Source organism: Akanthomyces muscarius (assembly GCF_028009165.1).
Source record: "Akanthomyces muscarius strain Ve6 chromosome Unknown contig_18, whole genome shotgun sequence".
NCBI classification, from domain to species: domain Eukaryota; kingdom Fungi; phylum Ascomycota; class Sordariomycetes; order Hypocreales; family Cordycipitaceae; genus Akanthomyces; species Akanthomyces muscarius.
Genome location: NW_026611618.1, coordinates 1,471,090 through 1,497,832, shown reverse-complemented (window position 1 = coordinate 1,497,832; position 26,743 = coordinate 1,471,090). Strand labels below are relative to the sequence as shown.

Genomic DNA, 26,743 nt, shown 5'->3' with positions numbered 1-26,743 from the left:
TGGCTTCACTCCTGCGACCTTCTAGAACAGGTCAGCTTTCAGCTCAGCAGGACAAGGCTGTTTTTCCCCCCAGGAGAGCCGAGCACTTTCGCAGACCGCGAGGAGCGATGGCTGTCTCCTGCAAAGTGCGCAAGATGGAGAGGAGGACACCAGAAGAGCCAACTTTGGAGCCATGTCGTTCTAAATAAGCAAAGTCTAGCTCCAATGCGAGACTCTGGTGGCATTTTGCTACATGGGTAGGAGGCAGCGCCCATTAACTAGCTATGAACTAGCTATGAACGGCGAAAGGCGAGGGCCAAAGGTGTATCAAGAGGAAAATGCACTTCTGCAATGGTCCTTTGCGCAACAACCGTGCATGTCTACACAATGCATTGCTCTGGCGTGAATCCTCGTATATCCAACAGAATTGTTGCGTCCCATCGTTCTGCTTGTTTGTGAACCAACACAGCGTAGTATCCAGAGCGGAGCCCGCTGCGGGGGAGGCTAACAGTACATTTGCAAATAACGGCTAACATAGCCTTGCCAGCGGCAGCAAGCGCCATGCTGCAAAAAGTGTTTTGGTGGCTGGAGTACCGGATGGGTGCATCTTGACACTGGGAAGGATCAGTAAATTGTGCTTGCCTTAGGGATAACATAACTATTAGTTACCTACGTATTTGTAGGTCTAAATTCGGGCCCCATAACGTCACGCCCCATACGAGGCGCATTGCCTGGCTGCCGGGGTCTGGATTGGCCGTATCGACCGAAGCTACCTACCCATCCGCAGCAAGCCCAGAGCTGCAATCGCATGCAGGCAGACCTGCTCAGCCTGATACGAGCCCGGGTAATGACCCTGTGGTCGTCTCCGTGCGTGCATAAGTACATCTCCCTCATCTAAGCCTTTCTAGGCTGGTACTTATGTATGCGATGCAATTCCCACCCGAGCCCGCCACTTGGCTACCAACTACCAACACGCCTAGGCCAGCCACTATTTACTTCTCCCTTCCGCTCTCTTGCAATCGTTCCTATCATTACGTTTGCGGTCTGCGATTTCTTGCTTGATTTTCTCTTTTTTTGACTGGAAAGGGCCGGTTTTGGTGCGATATGCAAATCGTCGCGCTGCGATACATATGCCAACATGTCTTTTCCAAACGCCGCTGACCAGCTTCTTTGGCCTCAACGCTTTCTTGCCTCGATTTGGGACTTTAGCTTGAAATTCGAGGACGTAGTCCTCGATGTCCTTCCAGCAGCTTTCTGGACAATCTCGACCCCTTTCATTCATTACTACTACTTCAACAAACCAGTCCATATCCGCCGCAGCCCGCTGCTATGGCTCAAGCTCGTGAGCACCTACTGGGCCCAATCTTGTGCTTCCCATAAACCTAATGTTTCTCTTCAGATCCTATCTGCGCTTCTGCTTTGCTCGGAAGTCGCCATTGCCGCCGTTCGCTGCGCGATTCCTGATTATCGCACCGACGTGACCGCCGCCGCAGCCGCGCTGGATATTGCATCGGCCCTCAGCATTGTTACAGTTGTCTATACCGAGCATCGACGTGGTATCCGAGCGTCTGCGCTTCTTAGCCTCTACCTCACACTAGGTATCATCATTGACGGCACAAAAGTACGCTCCTATTTTATACGAAGCATCTCCTCTCTCGCCGTTCTGGCCGCGACAGCATCTTCGCTTCGCTTCGTTCTGCTGTGTGTTCAGGAAATTCCAAAGACGAACCTGCTCATCGACTCAGAAGTTCGAGATGCATCTGGTCGCGAAGCGACCAGTGGCTTCTGGAGCAGGACGTTCTTCGTCTTCATGGTACCCATCTTTCGGGCTGGCTTCCGTAGGATCATCTCCATTGATGATCTCGGGAACCTCGGCATTGAATTTTCCTCGACACATTTATTTGCCAGTCTATCTCAACGTTGGAATCAGGCTACAAAAAAGCAACCCCGAGCTCTGTTTTTAGCCTGCTTGAGGACCTGGAAAGCACCTCTTCTGGCTATTGCCGTTCCACGCCTTTGCTCCACCGGGTTTGTCTTTGCGCAACCGTTTGTGCTTCGCCACATGGTTCTCGCTCATCGCCAAAAGGCCGAGGATCAGGCTGAGGGTGGGCTGGTAGCTGCCACGCTTTTGTCATACACGGGAGCAGCGATTGCTAAGGCTGCATCCATGCACCTCCAGTATCGACTGCTTACACGTATTCGTGGAGGGATTGTATCTCAACTACTCGATAAAACCCATCGGCTCAAGCTCGCTCAGGCCAAGAAGCAGGCTGCTCTTACATTAATGAGCACCGACCTCGACGGTATTGTCACCGGTTTACCGTCGTGCATAGAAATCCCCTTTGCCATGTTGGAGACCGGTCTGGGCATGTTCTTTTTGGTCGAATTCGTCGAAAAGGCCACATTCATCGTTTTCCTACCACTTATAGTCGCCACAGGTATGGGTATCCTATACGGCAAATATCTAACGCCCGCATTAAGGCACTGGAATACAACTATCGAGACTAGGGTGGCGAAAACCTCGCGTGTACTTTCACAGATCTCAGGGATCAAAATGCTTGGCCTAGCACCAAAAGTGGCTGAATACCTTCAATTTCTCCGAATTATGGAGATCAAGTCATCGCGGAAATACCGCTATATTCAAGCAGCCTCAATTTCCACCGCCGGATTCTTAGACATGAGCACACCAGTAATCGTCTTTGCGGGCGCTTTATTTTGGAATATCTTCAGTCCTCAAATCTCTACAGAAGTCGTTTTTCCGGCTCTTGGGCTCATCTCTCTGGTTCAGTCGCCAATCGCGATGCTGCTGAAAGCCTACCCATCCACTATGGCAATGCTGGGCTGCTTCAAGAGAATTCAAGACTACCTAAATCAAGAAGAGCACGAGGACCAGCGCGTTGTCTTAAATCAGACTCAAGGACACTGGCTGATGGAATCTGGTGAAAAGAGACTCTCAACGAGAGCCGTCCAGTGGAATCCATCCCGTGTCATTTATTTTGAAAATGTGGCTATAGCTGCGATTGGTATGACTGAGCCGATACTCGCAAATCTTACCCTTTCAGTTCCCCGTGGCTCAGTCTCGGTACTTCTTGGGCCGACAGGTGCTGGGAAGACAACCATCTTCGATAATATTCTGGGTGAGGGTGAGGTATTAGGCGGCGTGGTCTACGTCGATGATATGTCGTTTGCCTTGTGCGGCCAAAAGCTTTGGCTACCAAATGGAACAATTCGGGAGTGTATCATCGGCGCCTTTGAATATGATGCAGCTTGGTTTCTTATCGTGATCACAGCTTGCGAACTCGTCTTCGACATCAACCAATTCGAAGAAGGTGATCAGTACCTAATCGGCAGTGGGGGTGTTAGATTGAGTGGTGGCCAACGCCAACGAGTATCCATCGCGAGAGCTACGTACGCAAGAGCAGCAACGATCTTATTCGATGACTCCTTCAGTGCGCTCGATCTACGCACTGCCCGAGCTATTCTTTCCAACCTTTGCAATAGAGAGAATGGACTTCTCCGCCAATCGAACTCGACAGTTCTGATGACAACATATCTACCCGAATCGCTTGAGATTGCCGACGAGTTGCTGCTTCTTGAAGCGGACGGTAATCTTTCTCAGATGCCCATTGGCGAGGTCGATGATAACTCAAGGGCGATTGCTGAAGCTTTGCTTCGAGAAGCTAATCGTGATGTGGACAAAAAAGATGCCCCGTTGCCTGCGTGGGACTCTGACATGGAGACCAATTCTGAGCAAGAGAGCCGGGCTTTGACCTCACCACAGCCAACCACCACGCAGCCAGAGCGCACTGAGGAGACTCTGGATCCAAATAGCCGTCAAAAGGGGGATTCAAAGCTGTATTGGCTCTGGATAGACCTAGTTGGGCGTCGCAGACTAGCCTGTTGGCTCGTCGTTGTTATGGCTATGTGCTTTGCAGAAGGCTTCCCTACTGTTTATATCAAATGGTGGATTGAGCTTTCGCCTTCGAACAAGATCTGGTTCATCGGCTATGCTCTACTTGCATCTACTGCCGGTCTTTTGGGCGGGCCTTGTGTGATCCTCATCATGGTGAAGCTATCGCCAAGGGCTTCCATCGGACTGCACGGGCTTCTGACCGATGTTGTTATGCGTTGTACCCTTGGCTTCCTGGGGGCTACCGATACCGGATCCATTTTAAACAGATACAGCGTCGACATGGACCTCATCGCGAAGCATATACCTGCCGGGGTGTACAACAACCTGTACATTGGCACCACGACTCTCTTTCAGGTCGGAATAGCGCTGTCGGGTGCCAACTACATGGCAACCATGCTTCCCGTACTAGTTGGAGTGCTGTATTTCGTACAACGTTATTACCTCCGCACTTCCCGTCAGCTTCGGCATCTTGACATTGAGAGTCAGGCGCCTCTTGCCACGGCATTTCGAGAAACAGCCGACGGTCTGGTGTACATCCGAGCCTTTAAGTGGGAAGCCCACGCAATGTCTCGTGGTCTGAAATTTTTAAATGAGTCGCAAAAACCATTCTACCTCCTATTTTGCGCGCAGCAGTTTCTATCACTGATTTTGGATTCTCTTTCATCAAGCTTGGCAACTGTCTTGGCTCTGCTCACCTTGTACATCAAGGACTCTTCTACTGAAAACTCGTCTGGTCTTTCTTTCTTGGTCCTCATTATCCTAGGCACGAGTTTTAACAGGACCATAATGACGTGGACAGCACTCGAAACGGCACTTGGGTCTCTTTCCAGACTTCAGATGTTCTTGGACGACACGCCAGTAGAATCCACCACCGACGACGCCAGGCCATTGCCCGACAACTGGCCTTCCCGAGGCGAGGTGCAGATCAGCAACGTCACGGCGCGCTACGTCTGCGACACCGAGAAGCAGCGCCGGAGTCCTGTCCTGCGGGACGTCACGCTCTCCGTCGAGGCAGGCCAAAAAGTTGGCATCACGGGCCGAACAGGCAGCGGGAAGTCTTCGCTGCTCATGATGCTGCTCGGGTTCCTCGAGTACGAAGGGTCCATTTTCATTGACGGCATCGATCTCCGGACCGTGTCGCGCGAGGAGCTACGCTCTCGCATCATTACCATCTCCCAGGACCAAGTGGAGCTGGACGGCACCATCCGTGACAATCTGCTTCCGTTCGACAAGACGTGGGGGGTCGACGACGATGGGGCAACGTCCGAGGACGCCTCGGACCAGGCCGGCGAAAAACACCGGCGATCTGTGCACGATGGGGTCCTCCAAGACACACTTATTCAGCTGGGGATATGGCAGTCGCTGGACCACGAGAATCCTCTCGACATGCTCCTGTCCGCCGCTGGCTTCTCGCACGGCGAGACGCAGCTCATGTGCATTGCCCGCGCCGTCATCCGTCGTCGTGTCCATGGTGGCAGCCTCGTCTTGGTGGACGAGGCGACCGGCGGCTTGGACGGCTGGCGCGACCAGGCTGTGCGCGAAATGATGCGAGAGTATTTTCACGGGTGCACGATCATCATCGTCGCCCACCGCGCAGAGAGCATCGCCGACACACAGATGCATGTGAGAATGACGGATGGCAGGATTGTCGAGCGCAAAAATCTTTCTAGTATGATTTGAAGACGCATACATGGATGGCTAGCTTCGCTAGCTTTTCATATCTGTGCATTAATTAGTTGTTAACGCATGCCTCGGATGTTCATAATGCACTGTGTACTTTATATATTCTTGTATTCTTCTCTTGGCTTACTATTTTTTCACTACACCGCACATGCAGTACTCGTCTGTTCGTATTCTACTACTCAAATATTATTGGCGATCGCATCAATCAGTTGCCTTCGCGTCTTGACTCTGGGCGCCAAATCTCGGATAAGCATACCCACGCGGTGTGTTCTGTGCACATGTAGCAGGACCAAAGTGGGTGGGCTGAGGGTGCCCAGATTTCGTGGAAGACATGCAGTCGAGAACTGACAGGTGCGTTCGGTGCATGTCTGCACGCCCTTGCTGTACTCCCCAGAACGCTGCAATGCTTCTAACTTGGAGAGTGCATGCGAACTACACCCCAGCATCTACGCCGGTGGGCTGACAAACTGGCGTGAGTGGCTAAGTTAGCTGCGGGATATGCAGGCAGAGCGGCAAGGACGGGTCGAGCCGTAAAATAGTGGCTACGTCACAGATGAGACTAGTGGTGGGAGCTGCCAGTGGTTGCCCAGCAACGGGCAGTCATTAGCGTCGTGCCTGAGGACGAGCGCGCTTCGGTCTTGGGCAAAAACAATGGGCAGGACCATGTATTTTGGCTCTTTGCTGGGTCGATCAAGCATTGCTTGGTGACCAAGTCGGCGGTCAATGGTCATGTTGCTGGCACAGACTTGTTGATGTTAGGAACAATGTAGCGGGGTGAATAGGACACCGCGTGGCGCGCTTGACCAGGACGTGGATAGCTTTGGAACTGTCGCACAGTTTTGTGTTCTAGGCAACTTCTCGATGGGCAAGGTCATGCAGGCCAGTAGCAGCATGCAGCAAGCGGAACATGTAGATTTCCGCTGCAGAAACGAGAGAAGCTTACTTGAGAGGATTGACAGGCTTCACCGCTTATGCGGAGATGTGCCTTTTTTTTCTTTTCTTTGAGGTTCTGGCCCCTCCCCTGGCTCCGGCCGGGTCAGATTTCAGAAGAAGCCGATTGGAACATGTTGCCAGTGTCGTTGGGCACCAATGCCAGCGGGCAGTGCTTCGTAACTTTGGACGCCTGCGGTCATTGTTGAGGAATAAGGGCTGAGGCTTGCTGTCCTATGGGATGGCTCGTGACGATAACTAATTCATTGCAGATATAGACCACATGGAGAAGGCCTTCTGGAACATGGCTTCTGGGAAGGATCCTGTTGCAGGGCCTTTTCATTTCGAGAACCATCCCTGCTGCTGCTGCTGCTGCTGCTGCTGCTGCTCGAAGAACTGCCGCCGCAGGGTCCTGGCAGGCTCGGCGTCTTCGGATATGGGCCGTGGCTGGACAAAGAGCGTCACCGAGAAGCGGTAAAACATCAGCTCCTATCGGCACTACAATGACTGGCTGCCCCGCGGGTCCAAACAGTGGCGAGACGAGAGACCCCTCTGAGGACACCCGCTTTCGTGCGTTGTGCATGTGTCTCGTCACCAAGGTGAGCGTGCGCTGTAGGCCAATGATTGGGGAACATTATGGATGGGCCCCTGTCGCCGGTTCATCAGCAGTCCATCCATCACAGAGCGTCTGGTGGCGCAGTATGATAAGCTCGGTACGAGTTGGAGCAGCTGGGAGGTAGCATGAGTAGAGGAGCGTGTGTATGGTAATTTCAGCAGAGGCAGTGTGATCACTGTGATGTGATGGAAGATGGCAGGCAGCATTGGAAGCGGGCTGGATGCGAAGCTGGAGAGACGAGAGACAGCGAGGACATGAGTAAAGGCAGTTGGCGAGGGATTTTGGTGGGCAGCCAACACCTGCCTGGTGTCCTTATTAGCCTCGAAGTATTCCTGAGCCAATGTCCACTCAGTCGTCGTACATTGCTGCTTGGAACTACCTCGAGGCATTCGGGTACTGTACTGGTGAGTACCAAGATGCTGCGTTTGCCGCTGTTTGCTGCGCTAACAAGGCACAACGGGAAGCACTGCGGCCCGCGAGCTGCGCACTAAAAGACGCCCCAAGGCCCCTGCAAGGCTCCCCCAAACAGCTGTTGAGCAACGTAACGCAGCATCCACCGTAGACTCCAGAAGTGGGGCGCAGAAAAAAAGTCGCTGAACCTGGATCCCTCCCCAGTCAAAGTAAACACAAGGACCGCCCGCTCTCCATGTAGCCCGGCTCCCCCCATTTCCACCTTCGTGGCTACTCGTTGAATTCTTCCTAAAACTGGCCTTCTTACTTCTTCAAAAGCTTCGTTGCCATCACTGCCAACCAACATCTGCCGCATAAAGCACATCTGACTCGATATTGGTCTGCTTATCCGCCCGTCGGGGCAAGCTAAACAACGAGCACCTTGTCCACGAGCCTCAACAGGCCACCTCGCCCGCCTCCTATTCCGTACTTCCATCGATTCGCTCCTCGGCCGGCTCGGGAAGTTTACAACAGTCGGCCGTTTGCTTCATCGTTCTTCACTTCTATATCACTCCTTTTCCTTCATTGGTGTGTTTCTCCTGTTCGGTATCAGCTGCTCCAAGACAAGCTAACACCACGTTGCAGCTCCGCATTCCTTCTCACGACTGCACGATTACTTCAGCTCAATGGCGTCCTCAAGATACCCCCGACTATAGCGTTTCTTTCTGATATCATCTCTGGCGTTTCTCCTTTCGTTCCCCTCAGCCTGAGGCGCGCCCAGCATGAGTGCCCCCCCTCCGCCCCCGCCTCACGGCGAGATGCCGCGGTCGGGAGGCCTTCCCCCAGGCAAATATGACATTTTTGTAATTCCCGAACACTCAGCCGGCTCTGGGTTTCTATACCTACCGTCTCTGCAGCCCAACATCAACAGCTTCGTCGCTGGTTTCGCCTCGGCCTTGATACTCGTGGCTTTGTGCCAGAGCATGGCGCCTGCCTTTCGCGCCTGGTGGGACAGTTTCCAAGGTCTTGGCAACATGGGCATCACCCTCCTCATTGTCGGTGTCGGATTCGGCGCTTGGGCTCTTGGACGGACGCAAAACGACTCGGGCTCCTCATCCAGTTCCAAACCCAATCCCTCCAGCCCTCCTCCGCCCAACTCAGGGCCCAGTGCTGGTCCAGCCCCTGGCGGATACGCCTCAACACCGCCGCCCAATGAGGCGCCGCCACCTCCTCCTCCGAACGCTGGCCCTGAGAAACCGCAGTCCTCCTGGCAGAGACCACCGCCACAGACGGGGAATAAAAGACCCGAGAACCCCAAGCCGTCAGCCAAAGGATCCTGGGAAAAAGCGCGAGATGAAATGAGGAAGAAGGAAGAAGAGCGGAAAGCCAAGGAAGCTGAGCAGAAGCGCCGTGATGATCTCGCCAAGCGGTTAGCAGAGCTTCGTGCCAAGGAAGCCAAAGAGAGGTTAGAACGAGAAAAGGAGAAGCAGCGGAAAGAAAAGGAAATAGCCGACAAGAAGGAGAAGGAAGCCAAGGCTGCCGAGGCAAAAGCTGCGGCGGCCAAGGCCGCAGAAGCCAAGACTGCCGCAGAGAAAGCAAAGGCGGCAGCACCAGCACCGTCACAAGCACCGACACAAACGCCCTCGCCGACAGCAAACCGTGCAGGAAGCAGTTACGCCTATTCAGGTGTTGGGGAAAAGATGAGCATGTGGCCTAACGGAAAACCTCCAGCGCCGAGCTCACCCACACCAAAGGCACCACCGAGTCCGCCTAAGAAGCCACCAGCGCCGACCGCGAGGACGTTTGTCAGCACTGACGAAGACGCATTTTCATACCGCCCGTACGATAAGCCGAGGAGACCGCAACGACGCAACTCCGGCGGCTCCATGGCCTCCGATGGCTCCTGGGCACCATCTCACACAACAGCTCGCACCTCGCCTCCGCCGTCCATGCGCGGTCCGTATACCACCAAAGATCCAGACAAGATCGTCATACAGGCTGTATATCTCTTCATGAATCAATACGCCAAAACGCCTGCGAGCCAGCTCATTTCAGGCGTGGGCTCCGTCACCGACGGTCTCATCTTGCGCATCACCACTGAAGGTTTGTTCATTGACGATGACGTTCGCGGCGTGCCACAGCGCGAATGGGACGTCAAAGCATGGACCCTCAAGCTGGTCGAGGTATGGTGCCCCCCGCACTGTTTGAATTCTGCGTCTGCTTCGATTCCCAACCCCAACAACAAGAGTGCGAATTTGCTTTACAAGATGGCAACAGGCCGCGCGCGCGCTGCAGACAGGGATCCCAACAAGCCATTCGTTGGCGAAGAAGCGGATGTCTACCTGACTGACATGCTCAAGGCGTGCAAGGACTGTTGCCGTCTCGGTCTTTGCGAGCAGAAGTTTGGCAAAACTAACACCCCTTCAACTGGCCAGTCGGGCGAGTGGAAAGCCAGAGGGCTTCATTTGCTTCGCGCTACAGTTCGTGACCAGGACGGCAAGCGATATCTCTTTGTCATCGACGAGACCGAACACTGGAAGGTTGGCGCCTCGCTCCAGCGTCTGCGCCGCGGTGCTCAAGCTCGACAATTGGGCGTCTGCAGCATGACGGCGTCGGAAGCAAAGAATAGCTTAGAGACGCTTGGCTGGGCTGCCTAGTTCGACGAGATGGAAATGACAGCACACGGCTTTGGTCCGACGAATCAGCGACACTTTCGATTTCGAGGCGAAATACCGCAGGAACAAAGAAGACGAAAATAACAAGCATTGCAAGGTGTTCGGAGCTGCGAAGCTATTTATGGGCAATTTTAACGGCGTTGGCGACATAAACAAACAGCATTGTGGAGAAGCTGCAAGAGTATTGGAATGTACAAAAGGCATATTAGACTGGAGACGAAGCATTTAGAGCGATATGGGGGCGGAATTGTCTGAAGCGTGCTTTTTTACTTCATTTATTGCGATTTACAACATTCCAGCGAAGACCTACATACCCACCACAGTTTGCAAGTGGAAGTTTTCTCTCTTTGACCTCCCACTCTCTCTATTCGACACAAAGCTGCGTCATGAGAGCTGTTGTGGAGACTTGCATCTATATACACATATATACATTTAATCAAAATTTGGCAAACCCCATGATTAGTGTCCCACGTATGACAAGACTTTTCTCTACCACAAGCGCCATGGCCCCCCGACCGTGTCAGCACTTGCAAGTTGGAAATCGCTCAACCAAGTTGCCAAGTCAGATAATCATGGCTATGTTCCGAAGTCTCCATCTCGCCAAGGCCAATCTATCGTCAAAGAGGCATAGCCTTGCCTCGTGCACTAGTCAAGCCTCCCGACCGCACGGCCATTTTAAGCATAAACCTACCTTGAAGTTGCTCATCCTTTCTAAATCACGTTGGCACCATTTTGCTCGGCATGTCCACCGCCGTCAGGGTTCTTCTTGTGAGCGATTTTGTCTTGTGTGTCTGAGACTTTTAACTTTCTCCGCGGCGGGAAAGAAATGTGGTATAAGTAGTGCATGGACGATGGGCTTGGAAAGGGTCAGCAGCCGAGCTGTCGCCCCAAGCTGAATGATTCTCTGGTCCTTTGCGGTATAGTAAAGTACGATGCTGTCAATTCTCGTGAGAAGCAGCCCCTGGGCTCTTGTTGGTCTGTTGAGCTGCGTCGCCTCCGCCAATGTGGTCTTTACCGGCGCGAGTGTCCAGCTCGGCGATGACTACTACTTCATCGACCCGAATGTCGCCGGCGAGCTCCCCGTGCCGCGCGGCGGCAGCTACAAGGCGCCTGCCGGCGGCTTTGCAGCCGTGACGGTGGTCCAGAGCGAGGGCAACGCAACAGGCCTGGCTTCCCTACTGCAAAGCTGGACTGAGCTCGACGATGTCTTTCAGCCGTCCTTCCTCGCCGGCGGTGTCTACGTCGCCGGCAGCCATGCCGCTTCGCCGCAGACATCTTCCACGCAGCTCCTCAACACGACGGCGTCGGTGCACACCCTCCAGAATGGCACCACCAGCCTGCTTCCCTCGGGGCCGTACTTTCTCAACGTGCACACCGGCGAGGTCCACCGCGCGCTGCGCCTCTACGACGACTACACAAACTCGTTTACGGGCGCGCTGCTGCACAACCCCGACGGCAGCGTGCAGACGCTGTCGGCGCAGCGGCCCACGGCCATGACGCTGACCATCGGCGTGCCCTCACGGCTCTACTACCAGCACGCCGCGCGCACCGACCCTTCGCAGCCGCTCGCGGGCGTGCGCCTCGGCGTCAAGGACCTGTTCTGCGTGCGCGGCGCGCGGCGCTCCAACGCCAACCGCGCGTGGTACCACCTCTATCCAAGCTGCAACGCGACCGCGCCGTCGGTGCAGCGGCTCGTGGACGCCGGCGCCGTCGTCGTCGGGTACCAGGCGCTCGCGCAGTTTGCCAACGGCGACCGCTACGCGGCCGACGCCGTGGACATGCACCTGCCGTTCAACCCGCGCGGCGACGGGTACTCGGTGCCGCTGGGCAGCTCGTCGGGCGCGGGCGCGAGCGTCGCCGCGTACCCGTGGCTGGACCTTGCCCTGGGCAGCGACACGGGCGGCAGCGTGCGCAACCCGGCGCAGGTCGCGGGCGTGCTCGGCAACCGCCCGACGACGGGCCTCGTGGCGCTCGACGGCGTGACGCCGCTGGCGCCGACGCTGGACACGCCCGGGGTTGTGGCGCGCGATCCGGCGCTCTGGGACGCGGCGCAAAAGGCGCTCTACGGGAGCAACTACACGTCCCTGGTGGGCGTGGAGGCGCCAGAGTACCCCAAGACGGTGTATGTGATGGATTGGCCGCTGGGGAAGCGGCGCGAGGTGGATGGGATGCTGGGGCGGTTTCTGAACGCGACGGTGGAGATTACGGGCGCCACGGTTGAGAGGCTGGACCTGGAGATGCTGTGGAAGAGCACGCGGCCGGAGGAGGTCGGCGACGTGGACCTTGCGACGTATCTCAACACCACATATGCAACGCTCGTGGCGAGCGAGCAGTGGGATCTCGTCGGCAAACAGTTCTTTGCCGATTACGCTGGTGCGTTACCCACTTCGTGTTGATTGCGGACCAACTGCTGACTTTGACCTGTATAGAGAAGCACGACGGCCGAAAGCCCTTTGTCAATCCCTCCGCCAGCGGCCGCTGGGAATGGGCCAGCGCGGCGCCCGCGTCCGCCTACCCGGCCGCCAAGCGCCAGCAGGAGACTTTTAGCAGCTGGTTCCGGTCGCACGTCCTGACGGCCACGGGCAGCGCCAGCTGCTCGTCCGCGCTGCTGCTCTACAGCGACCACTACGGCGTGCCCGACGTGCGCACGACGCTGCGTCCCGTGAGCATCCCCTGGGGCCTGTCGACGGTCTACTACAGCCCGTTCTCGGGCACGCCGGATCTGGCGTTTCCGTTGGGCGAGATCTACACGCACAGCAACATCACCGGCAAGGAGGAGCCGCTGCCCGTGTCGGCGGACATCATGGCCGCGCGCGGCTGCGACGGCCTGGTCACGAGGCTGGGCATCGAGCTGGTGAAGAGGGGTGCTGTCAAGGTTCCAAAGGCGGGCGGTACCTTGGACGGTGGCGAGGTGCTGTTTCGTCGCGAGATGGAACTGCTGTGATGTCTCTCGGGGGAAGATGCTTTGCCTCCAGAGCACGCAATCACGCAAGCACACACGCACACACAGATACTAGACAAAAATGCATGAAAGGATAGAAAAGGAAAAAGTGGCATACACGCCGGGTATCTATTATTTTGATATATACAGTATATAAAACACATTACGGCCTCGTGAGTAGAGAAGCAATTAGAAGAACTAGACTATGCTGAGTTGAACTGTATGATGCTGTGGCTGTTGAAGTAGCCGTATAAGTAGACGAAAAGCAATAAAAGCAGAAGAACCAGTAGGTAGAAAAGCCATCGCTGTAGTAGGCCAAAAGTAGAAAAAAAAAAGACCGGCTTCCAGAGTTTCAAAACCAACCAAATCATAATTCGGCGGTAGTTTTAACAACTGGAAGCAGACCGAAAAAAATGCTTCGTTACCATGCGGTTCCTTTCATATCCAATCTGAACAAGTAATCAAAACTCCGTGTGAATCAAACGTCGCCCACTTCCAGGCCCTCAAGTTTACCAAGTCGCCATGGTATTTTCCGCAGAAACGAAAAACAAGGGGCTGCGAGTCATGGCCGCAAACTAGGCCTTCTTGCGGGACAGGTCCCAGACCTCGAGGTGGCCGTCCATGCGGCCGAGGAGCAGCACGCTCGCGTCCGCCGAAAACGCCGCCGCCGTGACGAGCGCGCCGCCGTTGCGCGCCGCGACCGTCGCGCCCGACCGCACCTCCATGACGTCGAAGCCGTCCTCGGTCCAGCAGGCCATGTACCGCCCGTCGGGGGACAGCGCCAGCGGGGAGCCCTCGGCGCGGCGCACCGACGCCAGCGTGTACGACGTCAGGTGATTGGCGCGCGGCGTCCAGACGTGCACCGAGGTGCCCCAGACGGACGCGATGGTGCCGTCGGCCGCGACGGCGAGCGCGCGCGGGTTGCCGGCCCCGAGGCCCTCGATTTCCAGCTTGGCGACGGTCTTGCTCGTGGCGGGGTTGGTGACGCGCAGGGTGCCGTCGCGCGACGCCGTGACGAGGTTCATGTCGGGCGCAAACGCGGCAAATTCGACGCGGTCAATGTGCGAGACGACGCGTCCCAGGAGATTGCCGGTGCGGGTGTCCCAGACGCCGACGCGGTGGCGGCGCGGCTCCGCGGCGGCGACGGCGCGGCCGTCGGGGCTCCAGGCGACGGGGTCGCCGCTCGCGCCCTTGATCTCGAGCAGCGACTTGCCGGTGTGGACGTCGCGGAGCAGCAGCGACGTCGAGTGGCGGTAGTCGACGCCGGGGCCGAGCTGCACGGTCCAGTCGCGCAGGGTGGCGACGCGCGCGACGGAAGAGGCAGACGCCGGGGCGGCGGGCGGCGCAAAGGCGGCGTGGCCGCCGGGCACCTTGGACAGGCCGCGCTGGGAGTCGAGGTCGAAGATGTCGAGCCAGACCTGGTCCATCTGGCCGCCGTTAAAGGTCGCGCAGGCGACGGGCCGCAGGGGGTCGGCGGAGAGGCCGACGCTGTGAATCTCGCTCCGGGCGGCGAGCTTGCGGTAGCGGAGGGAGAGGCCGAGCTGCGCGGGGGCAGTGGCGGAGTAGGGAGGACTGGCAACCGAGTCGGACCTGTTTTTTTTTTTTTTGCATGAGCATGCTGAGGGGGATATTTGGACGTAGAAGATGCTCACATGGCTGCTGCTGGGATGGGACTGCCGCAGAGTAGCAAGATTTGCTAAAGAGCGCAACGGGACGACGTTGAACCGTGTAAGTCGCGTGAAACGGCGAGGCAAAAGGTGCGAATTGTGTTGAGTGTGCAGTGTTGCGTAATATCTTGTATATTTTTTGAGAGTGTGTCCATTTCCTCGACGGCATCAACGGGGGTGAGGCCAAGCCTTTATATAAAGTGCGTGAAGGATGTAGTCATTCACGATGCACTAGAATTTTTTCGCCAGGCGGCTAGTTGATGGCTGTTCTGGCGCCCACCAAGGTCGGCTCAGTACCCCGGCGGGCGGCGGGGGCTCGGCTGAAAAGCAGAGGAATCGTGTCAATGCGAACCAAGACAGGGGAGCAGATGGTATAATTCACTAATTGGTGACTCGAGGTGCAGTGTGCCGGAGGATGACGAGGGCTGCCGGGCAAGTCAACAACCACATCGGAGGTGGCTTGCGCAGGCAAAACGCCCAAGTGCTTTGTCACCACTGCTGGAGTGGGCTTCCTCTGCCAGGCCCGTTATCGCTTAGAAATTCGCGAATGTCGCGACTGCAAGGCAGAAAGACACCAGCAAAGAGCAGAATGTGGCTTGAGGAACGGTCACGGCGGGGCTCCCTTCAACGGCGTCGACCGGGGCTGATGTGACTGCGCTTGCCGCTCCGAACAACGGTGCACGGAAGCTGCGTCAAGAAATCGGCTTCATCTGGTCGAATGTTGGCTGATGGATATTGCAAAGGGAGCCATTGTCCAATCTGCGTGCTGAATTCGGGGACCCTCTTTTGGCCCGTGGCGGCCAGTACGTTTTGGGCTCGCCGACGGGTTTGACTCACTGGGGTCTCTTGGCCGCGTCCATTTTCGTATTAGTCTCACGGTGCTTTGCTGCATACCGGTTGTTCCATGAACATGGGCAATGCTGATGCTCTGGGTTACCGAATTACTGGGGTAAAACTAGCAATACGGCCCTGCATTTCTTCCTCTTTTTTTTTTTTTTTTTTCTTCTTCTTTTTTTCAACTGCCCTCCTTTCTGTTCAACAAGTCGACTCCTTGTTGTAGGGCTGGAAGCATGTCGATACACTTGCTCTTCGTTTCCGCCAGAGCACCCTCATGACCCCGTGGCGCACACTCGAGGTCCACAGAGCTGAGATCGAAGCCTCCTCGCCATCTATACGAAGCTTAATAATTCTAAATCTTGCCCCAGGTCATGCTCAAACATTGGAGGCTGCTGTGTAATCCATCAAGACAGCGCTAATCAAGCCGTCTTATTGTTCAATCCGGAAACGCAGCAACGCCATCACCTGCTCCGCTGCTGCGCCGGCTGCAGCACCACAGTCCACGCCGCCTCGGCACCCGCAAACTCCTCCTCGATGACCTCGAGCGTCCTCTGCCACGGCACGCGAAACGCGCCCGAGTTGAACATGGGCGAATAGACAGCCACCTCCCGCCCCCCTTCCCGCGCCGCCTCCTCGTCCACCTTGCTCCGATACGCCTTTAGGCTCGTCCGCGTCTGCTGGATGATCCTGTCCGTGGTGTCCTTGCCCGGCTTCCCCGTCCGTCGGTTCGGCGTCCCGTAGCCGTACGAGGTGAACAGGCACACAATGTGCACCCGGGGCGCGCCGCGCGCAACGTCGCCCTCCTGCGGCGGAATCACGAGGCACTGGCCCGCCAGGCTGCGCGGCGGCCGGCGCTCGCTGGCGCTGGACTTGGCGGCGTGGCAGAATGCCTTGTAGGCTTTGCAGGCGTCGGGGAATATGGCTGCGAGCTCGGCGGCGATGCCAGACCCCCACGTCGCGAGGCAGTTGGTCGCGTGCACGAGGTGGCTGTTGGGCGGCAGCTCGCGCAGCGACAGGCGCGCTGTTTTGACCGTTAAGTCGGTTGTTGACATGGTGTGCGTGTGTGTGCTTGTGGGAGTCAAGGAAAATCTCTCGGAACAGCCTCTTGATTTGTAGCACTTGGATATCATGGCACTTCGATTCGTAGTTGGAGTTCGTAGTTGGGTGTGCATGCGGTTGTATAAATGTGTTTGCGATTCTGCCTTGGCTTCACGGTCGCCGCCGTTTGAGTCACGTTTGGCTGAACTGAGGCACTGTGGAGCACCAGCTGAACCAAACATGACGGGAAAGTTTGCTTTTTGTTTTCAGTATGTGTTGAACCGTTCGTTTACACGATGCAGTAATTTCATGTCTTGGATACCTGATTGTCTGGCTTGTTTTGCCCGTCATTTCCAACGAGGCTGCACGATTCCTTGTGGAGTCTATTCCACTACAGAGGTCACACTCCATCGGGACGAGATGGACTTGTTTGAGAGACTCAAACAATGATATGCAGGCGGTGGAGAAATTATTATTATCTCTCATCATGGGCCGTGCCGCTACCGCCCTGAGCCTACGGTCCTGACACAGAGCCTCAAAACGGCCTGAAAGTCTGCCTCACTGAGCCCTTTACACATTTCAATGCTTCTTGATGCATGCTTTTAATTCTGTAAAAACCTCTTCTATCAGACTGAAGTTTGACGAGTACTGTATGGTGGCAGAGAGAGCAATTTTACACCTGCATCATCTAGGGTTATATTTTTACTCTCTATTTAATTACTCTCTATTTTAATTACTCTCTATTTTGATTACTCTCTATTTTGATTACTCTCTATTTTGATTACTCTCTATTTTGACTACTCTCTTTTTTCAAGGTTACATCTGGGGTTAGATTATTACCTCAACTAGTATATACCCCGACTTGTTACTGAAAACCTTTTACTATTCTCAAGCTTAAAATCGCGGTGGCGTTAGACCATTTGATAGCCCTAGCTGCGCAGCCCAAAGCCTCTCCTCGTCCGAGGCCCCATCGCTAGCGCCCCTAAGCATGATCTTTTCCTTCTCCTCTAGAGGAATAAAATACTTGCCGTCTACCTTACATTGCACATCCTCCTCTGGGAGGGTGCCATCTACTAGAAACTCGCGAACCAGCTTCGCTGAGCACGCCGAGTGAATCGCCGTGGTGCAGTGCCCGACGCCCAGGCACTCGACGAGCCTCGAGCCCTCGAACGTGTCCCTGGCCAGGCGCGCGGACACGAGCGGCGTCGCAGGGTCGTACGTCTGTGAGAGGATCAGCAGCGGGTGCTTGGTGGCGACCCTGCGGCTGGGCTTGAAGCTGTGCGTCGTCGGCAAGCGCCACTGCGACGCCAGGTAAAACTCCCTGGCTGCCCCAGTGCTAAAGATGGATGCATTTAGAAAGGGCTGAAACCACTTGACCAGCTCCCCCTTCTGAGGCCAATTGTCTTTGCCCGTTATGTGGTCGTTGTTGGCGACGATGGCGTTGTGGTCGAAGAACTCCGGTACAAAGTAGCCCTTGAGGCCGTACCTCTCAAACGCGTCCGTGGCGTTGCCCTGGACGAGCTGCGCGAGGCTGTCGGCGAGCACGTACCACTCTGCAGGCTTGAGGAGCGTCGTCCAGATGGCCGACAGCATCGTGCCGTATATGAGCGAACCGTAGTCTGTGTTGCTGAGGTAGACGTCTGCGGGGTTCTCCTTCAGCGCATTGACTGCGGCCATGACCTTGTCCTCGAGCTTTGCAGCATCTTCTGCCAGGTGTGCCAAGGGACAGGCTTCGCCCTCTTTCATGCACTTGTCGAAGAATCCCGTCAGGGCTTTTTCGGCATCAACGAGCCCCTCCAAGGTAATCATCTCCTCGTACCAGTCAAAGAGGTTGACCACGCCGTCAATGACAACCCGCTCTGACCGCTCAGGAAACATGGACGCATACGTCTGGCCCAGGACCGTGCCATAGCTGAATCCCCAGTACACCATGGCGTCCTGGCCGAGGGCGTCGAGGATGCTGTTCATGTCGGCAGCCGTCTGCGGCGTGTTGACATACTTGATGTGCTCGGCGCCCGTCGTGTCGGCGCAAGCCTGCACAAAGTTCTCGGTCCACGAGTACAGCTCCGGGTCGAACTGGCTGTGGTCGGAGACGCAGATCTGCGACCGCTGCATGCGTGTCATCGCGTCCGGATAGCAGAGCGCCTCGGGCCGGGAGCCGTTGATGCCTCGGGGGTCGAAGCCGACAATGTGCAGGTCGTCGCCAACGATAGACTTGACGAAGCCGCCAAGCCGGAACACAAACTCGACGCCGCTGCCTCCGGGGCCGCCGGGGTTGACGAGGAGGTTCCTCGTGGCCTTGCTGCCACGAAGGCGGATGAGCGGGATGCTAAACGTCTTGTCGCCAGAGGTGGCGGCGTTGAAGTGGTCCATGGGGACGTCGATAGAGGCACACTCGAGGTCATGGCCATTGTTGGTGGCGCAGAGCTTCCACTCGATGCTCTCGCCGTCGTACCGACGGATTGCTTCCTCTACGGAATGATGATGTGGGCTTGGAGCGAAAAAGCTCCACGTTGAGCGCAGGAAGAGTATCGCGACCAGGGCAACGGCCAGCCGATGATACCAATACAGCCGCTGCTTAGCACGTATGGCCCGGCCGTCTTCCTGCCCAAGTAGTTGGTTCTTTCCCTCCATTGTGATGCCGTGTTAAGTGATGCAAGAATCGACCCTGTATTGACAGGCCCTCCGGTTATATATTCTAGGACCTATGAGCCGCGGGGTAGCGGGTACGTGAGCCGCAGCGTTGCCCGTTGTGGTGTTGCTGGCTGCATATGCTTAGACAAAACAATGTATGGGAGCGGGGCTATAGAAATAAGGCCTTATATGCACGATTTGGCCCTCGTCGTGGCCTTGCCTTGGGAGCGCGTCGTACTTGACTTTGTCTTCGCCGACGACCTAGCCACTCAAAATACAAGAAAATCGCATTGCTCTCTACTATTAATCGCGAAAGCTAGAAGGCTACTGCTCGTCACCTATAGAGGGCGACGTGAACAACAAAAAGGTCGAGCATATACTAGTTTAAGGAAGCCACCGACCTCGTTGATGTGCATATCTGTTCTTGGTATTTGAGTACACAAAATACACAAAAGGGAGAGCGTCGCTGCGGTCTGATTTCTGAGTCGCCGTAGCTTAGCTTTTCGACTAATCAAATTCGGCAAACCTCGGCAAACCCATGAGTTGTATTTCCACGTCGATTTCTAGCTGCCATTGCCAGCTTGAACGTGAAGAATATCTGGCGAATAATTTACACTATCACTCTCGGCTTAACGTCTTGAGGCTACGCCTTTTAGAGCTCCCTTTATGGATCATACCGTCGTTCTAGTCAAGTGACGCGAGCGTTCTACACCACCCCCTATGTGGCAATTATAGACGCCAACGTCCTTCATGATGCGTTAGATCCATTTTGGATAGTGTATGATATATGATAGATTATGGCTTTCGAGAGGCGAGCACTGAGGCTTATATCGACTTAACTTCCCCGCCTGTTGGTCGGGGTGGGAGAGCGGCAGTTAGTGTAAGTAAGTGCTGGTGTCTGGTTAGTGGCTATTAGTTAGTGCTGGTCAGTAGTTGTCGGTAGAGGCTACTTATGTGAAATTAGCTATAATTATTTCCAATTGGTTAGTGGTGGTGGCTATAAGTGATAGTAGAAGTTAGTAATACGACAGATGTGCACTTGTTGAAGACCGCCCGCTCCAATTTCTGTGTACTATAATAGTGATCTCGCAATTTATCAGGAAATGGGCCTCGGAAGGTTCCACAGCAGCGATCGCACAACATTGCAGCCAGTCTTCTGAAAAAGCTCTTTTTCATGCTAATACAGAAAGGAGGGGTGTCGGGCGTCAAGCAAGGGTGACGGTGCAGGACACGTACGAGGCTTCGTTATTTAGTATGTGTTTTTCCGGCGTTTATAGGTGGCACCCTATAAGGGTGTCCCCACGAGTCTCCCTATAACTAGCTTTCTTCTTTAATCCACGCTCTCTTTTATAACTAATAACTGCTCTGCGTGACAATAGCCCCCATGCACACAAGGTCATCCACATCGTCTCATCATCCTCCATCCACCATCACCATCACCATCACCCTCTTCACGCGCCAAACTGGTCATCGTAATTGGTCATGCACGAGCGGTAGCGCGCCTTGTTCGTCTCCAGCTTCCCAAACGCCTCCTGCAGGCCTTCTTTCGACAGCGGGATCCTCTCCACCCACGACGGCAGCTTCCGGTCCGCCATGAGCTGCAGCATCTCGAGCATCTCCGCGCGGCTGCCGAGGTGCGACGTGCCGATGAAACAGCCATTCGTGATAAAGTCCTGGTTGCGCACCACGATGCCGTCGCCGCCCGGCAGGCCGACCGAGTTCCAGCGCCCGTGCACGTCGAGCAGGCTCAGGTACTGGCTGAGCTCGAAGCCGTCAAACGACGTCGCCGTGTTGACAATCAGGTCAAACGTCGTCTTGTGCGGCTCGTGCCAGCCGGCCTCGCTCGTGGCGATGAAGCCGTCGGCGCCCATCTCCCGCGCGTCGGCCTCCTTGGCGCGCGTGCGCGAGATCGCCCAGACTTCCGCGCCCAGCGCCTTGGCAAAGATGATGCCGTAGTGGCCCAGGCCGCCCACGCCCACGATGCCGACTTTTTTCCCGGGCCCTGCGCCGAAGCGCTTCAGCGGCGAAAAGGAGGTGATGCCGGCGCACAGCAGCGGCGCGGCCTGCGCGCTGTCGAGACCGTCCGGGATGGGATACACCCTGTGTTGGCCATCCGTCAGCTTGTCCTCGTGGCTATTCCAGGCGGGACAGTCGCTTACCAGTATTCGTGGATGCGAATGTGCGACGCATACCCACCCTGCGTGACGTGCTGCGTGTTGGGGTACAGGCTGCCGTAGGCGTCGACCTGCTTGCTGCAGTACGTCTCGTTGCCGTTCTTGCACTGGCGGCACTCGAGGCACGACCACACCTGGGCGCCGACGCCGACGCGCTGGCCGACCTTGGCGAGCGTCACCTTGGGGCCGGCGCGCACGACGCGGCCGACCACCTCGTGCCCGACGGCCAGCGGGTACGGGCACGCGCCCCATTCACCCGAGATCTTGTGCAGGTCGCTGGCGCAGACACCGCAGCACTCGACCTTGATGTCTACGTCGACGTCCTCAAAGGGCCGCGGTGCCCACGACTGCTTCTCGAAGTCCTTCCACGCCTCGGCGCTGGGGGCCTGGAAGCCGGTGAACTGCTCGGGATAGGACATGGCGACGAAAATACACTACGATGCTGGTGAGGGTTTGTGATCTTGAAACCTGTCAGACTCAAAGTACAGTTCGAAAAAAGTGAAGATGAAGCAAGATATGAACGAAGAGCTTGGAGAAAAAAACTAACAGCTCCAACAACCCCTCCTTATCATGGGGTCCCCCTCCCCGCCGAAATTCTGGACACGGGCTGCCATCAAGCCCATTGCCGAATTGAGCCAGATTGACAGACAACGGCCCCGTAACTGTCAATGTGGCGTCGTTGGCCGGCTCCGGCTCCGTGGGGGCATGCGGCTGAAGAGAGCCCCTCGGAGAAATTATTCCACCAACGAGCGTGTACTACGCAGCTGAATTGTCGCGGCGACCCGGAGTAATGCTCTCAGGCGGCATCTATACGTACGCAGCCAAGCGGATACCAGAGGTCAAATGCGCGAGAGCCGTCATGTTCTGCCTGCGTAATATTGCGTGCTACCAAGCTTTCAAATTCAAGCTTCGGCGCGCCGCTGTCAAACCAAGGCCGGCCGGCCGGCCGGCCGTGGCAGGGCTCTGGCCCGGGACGCAGCTCATTGTAGAAAGCTTGTATTCAGGCGCACAATTGTTCTTTGGGTGACTGGTCCACTGCTTAGGAATTGCGCGAGAAAAAAAAATCCTTTATTTGGAGTCAGCGCGTCGGAGCAGCATTTGCACACCCGCGTACCCATGACGGGCAAGTGGGCTCCGGAGTCCGGGATCGGGCCGGAGCTGTCAGCCGTGCGACATTATCATCAAGTTTAGGATTCCCAGTCTCGATTCAACTTGTCAAGTCTTTGAATTCTTTGCACAAAAGTCAAGGTTGGTCCCTGAGCCTTGCACTCCCTGTGATTTTGTTGGGGCGGGCCGTGGGATGGCCGTTGTGTTGTCTCGGTGAAGTCGAAGAAAGCGCGGCGCTCTACCATGGATCCGCCGAGAAAGGACAATGTTTGTTGCTTGTTCAGAGGCCGCCTAGACTGACTACCTCACGGGTACATGGTGCTGGGACATCTCTCGTCGCCTTCGACGGAGACAGAGACAGGATTCGAGGCGGTTGTCAGAGCAAGGCGAAGCAAGCAGGGCTGTGCGGCTGAGGCTAATATCAGCCTACATCGTCGGCCAACGCAAGGTTGCACCATCTACCGCGATATCCACCAATACCCTAAATATAAATCGTCAATGACTCTCATAAAATGTCATGCAAGACCAAACCCAGCTGTTTATTCCCCGAGACTACCTATACCCGAATATAATGATGGGGCACATGTGCTGTGCCACTCGCCCTGGCATGTCGTGGAGCAAGACCGCAGCAGACCATGAATAGAATGGAGCTCGCATGAAGGCTTAGCAGCCGCCCGCCCCTTTTGCGCGATTCTGTAGCATGGCAAAATGTGGGATGCACACTAATCGGCGTGGGAGTCCGATCAACGGTCTTGAATGTTTCGCTAAATTTAGCGTCTTTATATTTTAAGGTTTCCTTGGGTACCCGTATACAGTCCATGCTTGACAGCCCACCCCTGTGGGTGATTTTTGCTAGGCGCGCTATTGACGATTCTTGGCTTCAAGCTCAGCCTTGCCGCGATGGTCAACAGCAGCCTGTCGGTCACTCGGATAATGGCCGCGCGATACCAGGTGCGGCACGATTGGTGTCTCCTACGGGCAGGGTGTCGGGTGAGGCTGGCGAGCTGAGCCTCATCACGGTGCGTCCGGTGATGGTGGAGATGGCTGGAGTGGGTGGAAAATGGGCTCTTGCCAACCGCTTTGGTCGGCCTTGGAACTTCCAAGCCGCATGGACTCCATGTGTAGGGCTGAATATAGGTGTTGTAGTAGTTACTGCCTGGCTCATTATGAGTCTATCCCTCTTCCTTGGCTCGGTCTTCTCTTCGCATGTTGGCGTTTCCACCAGCACCTGCCCGTGCCCCGCCATTCTAATTTAGTTCTCCGTCGGCACTTTGGCGTACCAACACAATGCTGATGTGGTTTCTTAAAAGTGCTGTTTGATGTTCCGCGTGGCAATCGGCAGTCTGGTCAAGTGCGGCGAGTACCAGTGCGAGCAGCCACAGCCATCATCAGCTCACTGCACCTGCCCGGCGAATATGTGCGCCCATCGCAGCGTCTGAAATTTCCAAGCCAAAAAAAAAAATTTTACGACATATTGTGGCGAAAGAATCAATGCAAGAATAGACGCAAACTAAACTTTGATGGCGGAATGCGGATATACAGTAAAGTGTTTTTACGTAAACCCAGACGCAGCCGTACCCGCTTTGGCTCCCTCAAGGTGATTGCCTCATATCAGTCCTCTTTTAGAATCTATGCAAAACCCACCTAATAAGAGCAGCGTAACTTTTTCAGCAACAGTTGCGTAATTAAATGCGTGAGGGCCCTGCGTAAGCCACACAGCCACAAGCGCTTGTTGTGGCACTCAAGGCTCAAGGGTAATCTATCCTCCCTCATCAGGAGGAGTCGAAACCTGGCTCTGATAAAAATAAAATCGTGAGCTGATGTGAAACTCTAACCATGGCTTGGCTGTAGGCATATAGACGCCGTGCTTGAGCAAGCTCCACCCAAGACCAAGGTATTCCCTGCACTTACGGTTATGTCCTCCAGCGAGCACGCATGACTCGTCTGCTCCTCAGACCACGCAGAGCAAGAGGCGCAGTGATCACCGGTATAACGCGAAGACGGATCTCATCTCGAGGACTTGTTTCTGGGGATGTTGAGCCTGTTGCTCACAAGCATAAGTATCATGGTTCGAACCCTCCATGATGAACAAAGACCTACCAGCACTGTCAATCTACAAATCCACCACTTCACGCAAAAGCGGCGCTGCCACGATCTTCCATCTTCTTACACCCTCAATCTCTACATCAAGATCATTTCTCTTCTTCAACATACTAGCAGGATGTACACCTTGCGGCATCTCCTGCCCATTACGGCCCTAGCCCTCAACAGCGCCTGGATACACCATGTTGATGCCTTGGTTGTCACGAGAAATGACACCAATCTCCTCCCTAGCAAAAGTCCCCTTACGGGCGACTTTGCTGCTTTGGTCAAAGACAACATGGACTTTTGGAACATTCCTGGCATGGCTATAGCCGTAATCGACAGCCATGATGTGTTTGCCGAGGTATGTGCCGTTGCCAATACTTACTCCCAGGACATTGTCCCATCGCCTATAGCTCCTAACTTTGTTTCTCCGCAGGGCTATGGCTTCTCAGCTCTGCCTGACAAGAAAGTCACCCCAGAAACGCTCTTCTATGCCGGGTCAACGACGAAGGCCCAGACCGCGGCTTGTCTCTCGGCACTTGTACAAAATGGGTCGTACCCGGCATTGGCCGAGGGATGGTCGACCACCATCTCTTCCATTCTGAAGGACGACTTTGTACTTCAGGATCAGTGGGCCACGGACCATCTAACACTTGATGATGCGGTCAGCCACCGGACTGGACTTCCTCGTCACGACAGGTCCCTCATGCGAGAAAAGGATGGACTGCCTCTGTCCACGGCGGACATCGTCCGGAACATGAGAAACTTGCCCTATATCCACGAGCCGCGAGCCGAATTTCACTACTGCAACTACATGTACATCACGCTCTCGCACGTCATCGAGACGGTCACCAAGAAGAGTCTCAAACAGGTAATGAAGGAGTTGATATGGGACCCGCTCAAGATGAATTCCACCTACTTCGGGCTGGAAGAGGCCAAGCAGGGCCCGCAGGATCTCGCCACCGGATACGTCTGGGTCAATGAGACTGGCAAGCACAACGAGACAACCTACATGCCAGTAACGGATTTGAGCGGCGCAGCGGCCGTCATCTCAAATGTGAGAGACTATGCGAAATGGATCCAGGCTCTTGTCAATGATACCCAAGTATTCTCTGACGACATGCTGCACGATATTCGTAAGCCGAGAGTGCTTTCGGATCCAGATGCCGGCAAAGGCAACGATGTCCTTCTATACGGCCTAGGCTGGTACCGAAGTGTAACCAACGGACACGTATTCTATCGCCACGACGGAGTCATGATCGGGTTCAGGGCACAAGTCTACTGGTTTCCAAATGACAAGTTTGGCTTCGTTATCTTCGCAAATTCGGACGAAGCTGCACCCGCCAATTTCGCTATTTCGTGGAAGCTCATTGCCGACAAGTTCAGCATACCGGTGGAAGAGCTTGTCGATATCCCTGCTGGGTACGTCCCCCCCCCCCCCCCCCCCTCTCTCTTCCTTCAAAAACAGCGCAGACAACTAAACGAGATACCACAGCCGCTCTCGAGGACCTAGCGGCGGGCAGAAATTCGAGGACGCGGCGAACAAGCACTTTCCCAACCACACGCACGCCGATCCCTCCTTTTCTCTTGCCGAAATGGAGGGCACGTACTCTGACGCAGGATACGGCACCCTGACGCTCCGCTCCGACCAGAGCAAGCCGGATGCCAAGGTCCTCGTTGCAGAACGCCCGGACATGACCTGGGACTACGGGCTGACGTTTCGGCACGTCTCCGGGGACAGCTGGATCGCCGGCGAAGCGTGGCTGGACTATATGGCCGATGCTGGCCAGTTTCACCCCGTCGAGTTTGTGAAGGGGGATGACGGAAAGCCTGCAGCCTTGAAGATGAAGGTGATGCTCGGGAATGAGTTTGAGGGCAATGTTACTTTTGCCAAGACTGGATAACTAGAAACACGGCTCAAGACGCTTGTATAATTTTGCAAATAAAAAAAGTCGCCTGACACCCAGGCTCCCATACTTGCTCAATTTCAGTCGCCTAGTTCAGCGCTCGGTCCTTGCATGCCTCTCCACCAGTTCATACCGAGTCGAAACTCGCCAGCATACAGAAAACCCCA

General features: G+C 55.5%; 9 protein-coding genes across 9 annotated transcripts; 5 read left to right on the top strand and 4 right to left on the bottom strand.

Annotated features, from left to right (window-relative positions):
• Nucleotides 1-1,117: 1,117 nt before the first annotated feature.
• Nucleotides 1,118-5,572, top strand: LMH87_008960 (uncharacterized protein; the record flags this gene model as incomplete). Its single annotated transcript, XM_056202216.1, has 2 exons — nucleotides 1,118-1,321; nucleotides 1,379-5,572. The coding sequence occupies 2 exons, from the start codon at nucleotides 1,118-1,120 to the stop codon at nucleotides 5,570-5,572; spliced, it is 4,398 nt and encodes a 1,465-aa protein (XP_056056801.1).
• A 1,889-nt stretch (nucleotides 5,573-7,461) lies between these two features.
• LMH87_008959 (uncharacterized protein) lies at nucleotides 7,462-8,227 on the top strand (the record flags this gene model as incomplete). Its single annotated transcript, XM_056202215.1, has 3 exons — nucleotides 7,462-7,525; nucleotides 7,974-8,099; nucleotides 8,157-8,227. The coding sequence occupies 3 exons, from the start codon at nucleotides 7,462-7,464 to the stop codon at nucleotides 8,225-8,227; spliced, it is 261 nt and encodes an 86-aa protein (XP_056056800.1).
• Nucleotides 8,228-8,293: 66 nt separating this feature from the next.
• On the top strand, nucleotides 8,294-10,168 carry LMH87_008958 (uncharacterized protein; the record flags this gene model as incomplete). The annotated part of the gene is made up of 2 exons (XM_056202214.1): nucleotides 8,294-9,694; nucleotides 9,947-10,168. 2 exons carry the CDS (start codon nucleotides 8,294-8,296, stop codon nucleotides 10,166-10,168), a joined length of 1,623 nt encoding a protein of 540 aa, XP_056056799.1.
• Nucleotides 10,169-11,118: 950 nt separating this feature from the next.
• On the top strand, nucleotides 11,119-13,130 carry LMH87_008957 (uncharacterized protein; the record flags this gene model as incomplete). Its single annotated transcript, XM_056202213.1, has 2 exons — nucleotides 11,119-12,559; nucleotides 12,616-13,130. 2 exons carry the CDS (start codon nucleotides 11,119-11,121, stop codon nucleotides 13,128-13,130), a joined length of 1,956 nt encoding a protein of 651 aa, XP_056056798.1.
• A 572-nt stretch (nucleotides 13,131-13,702) lies between these two features.
• LMH87_008956 (uncharacterized protein) lies at nucleotides 13,703-15,654 on the bottom strand (the record flags this gene model as incomplete). The annotated part of the gene is made up of 3 exons (XM_056202212.1): nucleotides 13,703-14,717; nucleotides 14,780-14,800; nucleotides 15,632-15,654. The coding sequence occupies 3 exons, from the start codon at nucleotides 15,652-15,654 to the stop codon at nucleotides 13,703-13,705; spliced, it is 1,059 nt and encodes a 352-aa protein (XP_056056797.1).
• A 438-nt stretch (nucleotides 15,655-16,092) lies between these two features.
• LMH87_008955 (uncharacterized protein) lies at nucleotides 16,093-16,683 on the bottom strand (the record flags this gene model as incomplete). The annotated part of the gene is made up of 1 exon (XM_056202211.1): nucleotides 16,093-16,683. The coding sequence occupies one exon, from the start codon at nucleotides 16,681-16,683 to the stop codon at nucleotides 16,093-16,095; it is 591 nt and encodes a 196-aa protein (XP_056056796.1).
• Nucleotides 16,684-17,563: 880 nt separating this feature from the next.
• On the bottom strand, nucleotides 17,564-19,303 carry LMH87_008954 (uncharacterized protein; the record flags this gene model as incomplete). Its single annotated transcript, XM_056202210.1, has 1 exon — nucleotides 17,564-19,303. One exon carries the CDS (start codon nucleotides 19,301-19,303, stop codon nucleotides 17,564-17,566), a length of 1,740 nt encoding a protein of 579 aa, XP_056056795.1.
• Nucleotides 19,304-20,754: 1,451 nt separating this feature from the next.
• Nucleotides 20,755-21,896, bottom strand: LMH87_008953 (uncharacterized protein; the record flags this gene model as incomplete). Its single annotated transcript, XM_056202209.1, has 2 exons — nucleotides 20,755-21,403; nucleotides 21,463-21,896. The coding sequence occupies 2 exons, from the start codon at nucleotides 21,894-21,896 to the stop codon at nucleotides 20,755-20,757; spliced, it is 1,083 nt and encodes a 360-aa protein (XP_056056794.1).
• Nucleotides 21,897-24,805: 2,909 nt separating this feature from the next.
• Nucleotides 24,806-26,573, top strand: LMH87_008952 (uncharacterized protein; the record flags this gene model as incomplete). Its single annotated transcript, XM_056202208.1, has 3 exons — nucleotides 24,806-25,030; nucleotides 25,106-26,091; nucleotides 26,165-26,573. The coding sequence occupies 3 exons, from the start codon at nucleotides 24,806-24,808 to the stop codon at nucleotides 26,571-26,573; spliced, it is 1,620 nt and encodes a 539-aa protein (XP_056056793.1).
• Between the last annotated feature and the right edge of the window lie 170 nt (nucleotides 26,574-26,743).